Genomic DNA, 5422 nt, shown 5'->3' with positions numbered 1-5422 from the left:
AACTTAGCAGCAATTCATTTGGTACAGCACTTAATACAATGCTAACTAAAGAGAGATTACTAATAAATAATAGAATCTTGAAGTTAGGAAAGAAATTATATATCACCTATTTCAAGTCTCAAACATGAAGTAACTACGAGCTGGAAAGAATAATGTTTTCCATGTCATATGCCTGACTCATAGTGACAGAGCCAAGCACAGATCCCAAATTTCTGAAACCTTTGTCTTTCAACTATTCAACACATAAACATAGATAGACAGAAAGACTGACAAATGTTTAACAAAGTATTCTCCTTGTGACCCTATGGAGAGAAAGAGAATACTAGGTTATCAGCTACTTAATTTCAAAGACCTTTCCCTTTCGTTAAATATCTATCTGTCTTTATATCTTTCCAAGTCAATGGTGGCTCAGAGGGTAAAGAATCTGCCTGCAAAGCAGGAGATCTGAGTTCAATCCCTTGGTCAGGAAGATTCCCTGAAGAAGGAAATGGCAATCCACTCTAGTACTCTTATCTGGAGAATTCCATGGACAGAGAAGCCCAGCCACCTACAGTCCATGGGGTCACAAAGAGTTACACATGACTGAGCAACTAACACACACACACACACACACACACACACACACACACAACCTATTTTTATTTTTTCCTTTTTTCTAGCCTTCCCAAAATCACATCCTGTTTTAGAAGAAGGAATAGTGAATTTTCTTTTTTATTATGTTAATTTTTAAGCCACTGTATATCAGAAAAATTCAAACCTGAAGTTAATCCTGCTTTTGTCCATCTGTTCTACCAAAAACAGCCTCTGAACTCTTAATGTCTTTCTTTCTTATCAATAATCCTCTGCAAATAATGCAGCACAAGAAATATGTGCCCAACCCTCCCTGAAGCAAAGATGGGATGAAAAATGCTGAAGAGAAATTTAAAGTATTTATGGAGATTATTCAGACCCGTTTTTAATAACTGTCTTATATCTGTATTGTCCCTTCACATTTTGTAGGATTTAAGAAATCTGATTTTATCTCCTCACAGACACTGGGTCAACCATGGCTATGATACCTAACAGTTTTATCATATATTGGGAAACTGATAACCCTGTTGGGTTGAGAATAGCGAACGTCATACTGCAGATAATCGCTTAGCCAAGTGTCCAGCATAAAGTTAGGCATACACTACCTAATTCTTTTTAGGTCTAACACTTGTAGTCACCTGAAGTGACACAGCCGAGGCCTCATCTTTCCTATTAAGACAGGATCCTGAGAAACGCAGACTTTTCCTCTATGGAGACTTACAGCTCAAGGCATTTAGGGAGTTGGCTAAATTCTTAAAATGACTGGGAGGGATTAAACAACAACAATAAAAACATGCCTCTGGAATGGCCAACGTTTTAGCCACACACCACACCAGGACAGCAAGCCACTCCTCATTCCTTTCCCTCCCAGGGGCAGAAGAAACTACATTTCCCAGTGGCCCTCAGGCAGCTTCCGGTGCAGCGCGCCGGCACTACTTCCGGGCACATCTTTTACGTCAGTTCATGGGACCTGACTTGGGGCTGGGGCTCATTTTCTTAATATGGGTTCTTTCGCTTCACAGCCCCTTGAGCCGGTCAAGTTCGTTGCGACCCCTGAGGCCACCTCCACCGCTAAGCCCGCACAGGTCACTGCAACCGGAGCGCCAGCCTCTCCAGAGCAAGCCCCTCTATTTAATAACTGCTGGAGCTGTCGCGTGCTCTCCGGGTCGGGGCTGATAGGGGCAGGAGGGTATGTGTACTGGACGGCGCGGAAGCCCATGAAGCTGGGATATCCGCCGGGTCCTGGGACTATTGCGCAGATGATCTTCGGCATCAGTGAGAGTCTGGGCACCACCCTTGGGCCGGGGGAGGAGGGAAGAGGAGATCAGACACGTGGGGGGGGGGGGGGGACGGGGGAGCAGGGGGGCGAGGCACCCCGGTTGGTCACGTGGCGGCAGGCATGCCCTCCAGTAAGAAGCGCGGGGCGGGAAGAAGTAGTTGCTGGGATAGTTTTTTTGCTTTGTTTTTTCTTAAATAACACTATATATGTATATATATATACTTTTAAGAACTCTAGCCTCAATCTTTTTAATCCTATTGAGAGCTATTTGCGGTCAGACGGCTAGGATGTGACACACAGCCAGTCTTTGATCCTGGGTTTATCTGTCACCAAAACCCATGCTTCTTTTCTAGGTTGTGGAGAAAGCCTGAGTGAGGGCACTTGACCTTTGGCTTTGAAGGTAAACTGTAGACATGGGTTCAGAGCTCACATATGAGGTCTTCTATTGTGAACCCATAGTTATTATTTGTAAGGATACTAGGTGATGGTCAATATGTCATCTGGTAAAATGTAGTGATTCTTTTAGCTCTTTAGATCAATTGAGTGAATAGAATTTTAATTTTTCATATCTCTTATCATCTTTAGATTGCTTAGATCAATTACTTTTTTGCACAGGGAAAGTAACAGAATTTTTTTCTCTCAACTTACCTTTTCTGAGCTTCACTCCTCTATAAGATATCTTCAAGGATTAGAGTTGACATATACGAAAGCACGTGGTACTTTCATAGCACATAAAGTACTGTTTTATTTTACCCCTAGGCATTGCTTGCTGGGGTGTGGTCATCCTGGCAGACCCCAAAGGGAAGGCCTTCCGCACTGGATGAAAGTACCACCAGTGAATTTGTCGTCTCTCCATGTCCCCATGACACACAGAGGAAGAATGGCACTTATAGACGTTCTGGACAGAAATATGGACATTGACAGACTTCAGTCCAGCAGATACTACATGACTGAAAAGACAAACATGGATTGTCATTCATGAGTCATGACTGTTGATGGCGTTCTTCACAGGTTCCACAGGGACCAATAAATCCCTGAGAAAAGAAAAGAGGTTCTGTGTCTTATTTGAGGAAGGAGGGTATAATTGTAAATATATATATAGAGAGAGGAAGTGATAAACCAAATGGGAAAGTTAGCTAAAGTTATTTTCAGTAGTTCTTTTTATCATACTTGTCCTATAATTGGGTCAGCACCTACTATCCTGGATAGGTATCATATAATATACAGAAGTACATAAAACATGTATGTGCATACTGCTCATACTTCCCAAAGCATTGTCAGATCCACGAACTTTTGAGGGTTTACCCGCTACTCTGAGGAGGTTATGTCATTGGTGGTAAGTGAACATTAAAAAACAGAGGCCTAGTGATATGCCCAGGGTCATTCAGCGATGGTGTTCGGACTTGTTCTTATCTTTCAGAACTAGGATTGTTCCCAGGAAGCAAGAATTACCTTTTTGAAACAATTGGATAAGCATAAAAATCAGCATAAAATAAAAAGCTTAAGTAGCAAAATACTTGAGAGACACTCAAAATCTTTTGTAGTTTTTTTTTGTGTGTGTTTTGTTCTTTTCTCACAAGCACTGGAAAAGTTTCTGTGATGAAACTGAGTTGCTTTTGAGATAAAGACTGAAAATTAGATACTTTATGCCTGAGAGAAGTCTGCTTCCTACTAGGTTTTTAATTATTTTTCTGCAATACTGTGGTTTCTAAAGTTGTGTGCAGCTATTTTTTTCAGAGCAGACAAATACTCTTTAGCTCAACTGTGAATCACATTGTCTATATTTTGGATGGTAGGCTGAATAAGTAGATACCTTTAGGGCTATTTTTTTGATATTGTATATAAGTGAACAAGTCTATTAAGCCTCATAAATGACAATAAGTCTTGCATTGTCTACAGTAGAGTTCATGGCATGAGTGATTATATATCTATCCAACTGAGAAGGTTTTTCAACATAAAATATTTAAGTGAAATACTAAATTCAGTTATGTGATGTTAGTGAATACAGAAGTTTTAACTTAGAAGGGACCAGAGAGGACCCAAAGTAGGGGACTTCCTTGAGGACCCATGACATGTGTATGCTCATTTGCTAAGCCATGTCTGACTCTGACTGTAGCCCACCAGCCTTTGTCCATGGGATTTCCCAGGCAACAATACTGGAGCGGGTTGCTATTTCCTTCTCCAGGGGATCTTCCCAACCCAGGGATTGAAACGACATTCTCCTGTGCTGGCAGGCAGGTTCTTTACCACTGAGTCACCAGGGAAGCCCCCCATAACACATGATCATCCACTAAAATACCTATGAAGACAGGTTACTAACTGCTTTAAAAGGTGACCCATTCTGTTGAAGGAAAGCTTCAGTCCTAACATTTTCTTAGTTTTAAAACCAAATTACAGTTTGCTCATCTTGGCTTGATTTCCTGGATACATAATGTAACTCTTAAATGTATATATTATAATTTTAGCATGTTTCTCAGGATTCTTACCAGTATGAATCTTTAACCAAATAAAAGCTTTTTCCAAATAAACTTGCCCATAGTATACTGCCAAATTATGTTTGGTAGACTGATTCCAAATCGAGAAAGGAGTATGTCAAGGCTATATGTTGTCACCCTGCTTATTTAACTTACATGCCGAGTACATCATGAGAAATGCTGGGCTAGATGAAGCACAAGCTGGAATCAAGATTGCCAGGAAAAATATCAATAATCTCAGATACACAGATGACATCACCCTTAGGGCAGAAAGCGAAGAAGAACTAAAGAAGCTCTTGAAAGTGAAAGAGGAGAGTGAAAAAGTGGACTTAACACTCAACATTCAGGAAATTAAGATCATGGCATCCGGTCCCATCACTTTATGGGAAATAGATGGGGAAACAATGGAAACAATGACAGACTTTCTTTTGGGGGGCTCAAATATCACTGCAGATGGTGACTGCAGCCATGAAATTAAAAGGCACTACTTGGAAGAAAAGCTATGACTAACTTAGATAGCATATGACAAAGCAGAGACATCACTTTGCCAACAAAGGTCTGTCTAGTCAAAGCTATGGTTTTTCCAGTAGTCATGTATGGATGTGACAATTGGACTATAAAGAAAGCTGAGTGCCAAAGAATTGATGCTTTTGAACTGTGGTGCTGGAGAAGACTCGAGAGTCCCTTGGGCTGCAAGGAGATCCAACCAGTCAATCCCAAAGGAAATGAGTCCTGAATATTCATTGGAAGGACTGATGCTGAAGCTGAAACTCCAATACTTTGGCTGGCTGATGGGAAGAACCAACTCATTGGAAAAGACCTGGATATTGGGAAAGACTGAAGGCAGAAGGAGAAGGGGAAGACAGAGGATGAGATGGTTGGATGGCATCACCGACTTGATGGACATGAGTTTGAGCAAGCTCTGGGTGTTGGCGATGGCCTGGAGTGCTGCAGTCCATGGGGCTGCAAAGTCGGACACGACTGAGCAACTGAACTGAAGTTGGACTCACTTAACTAGGTGTGAACAAAGTACTGTTCTGCCATGTCTAAAGGCAGTTAGGGATAATCTCCCTCCATCCCCTCCGCAAAATAGGTTAGT

The 5422-nt window shown here is 41.5% G+C and overlaps 1 protein-coding gene across 1 annotated transcript; it reads left to right on the top strand.

Annotated features, from left to right (window-relative positions):
• The first annotated feature begins 1514 nt into the window (after positions 1-1514).
• Positions 1515-2897, top strand: DMAC1 (distal membrane arm assembly component 1). The gene is made up of 2 exons (XM_004004374.5): positions 1515-1845; positions 2609-2897. The coding sequence occupies exons 1-2, from the start codon at positions 1572-1574 to the stop codon at positions 2671-2673; spliced, it is 339 nt and encodes a 112-aa protein (XP_004004423.3). The 5' UTR covers positions 1515-1571; the 3' UTR covers positions 2674-2897.
• Positions 2898-5422: the final 2525 nt, after the last annotated feature.

This window comes from Ovis aries, chromosome 2 (assembly GCF_016772045.2).
Source record: "Ovis aries strain OAR_USU_Benz2616 breed Rambouillet chromosome 2, ARS-UI_Ramb_v3.0, whole genome shotgun sequence".
NCBI classification, from domain to species: domain Eukaryota; kingdom Metazoa; phylum Chordata; class Mammalia; order Artiodactyla; family Bovidae; genus Ovis; species Ovis aries.
Note: the sequence above shows the minus strand (reverse complement) of the source record. Positions and strands in the feature narration are given on the sequence as shown.

What these genes read in the sequence shown, in the direction of transcription:
- DMAC1 (XM_004004374.5), top strand. Translation starts at nt 1,572, where the DNA reads ATGGGTTCTTTCGCTTCACAGCCCCTTGAGCCGGTCAAGTTCGTTGCG. An exon ending in GCAGATGATCTTCGGCATCA is followed by an intron (nt 1,846 to 2,608) that starts GTGAGAGTCTGG and finishes TTTTACCCCTAG; the next exon opens with GCATTGCTTGCTGGGGTGTG.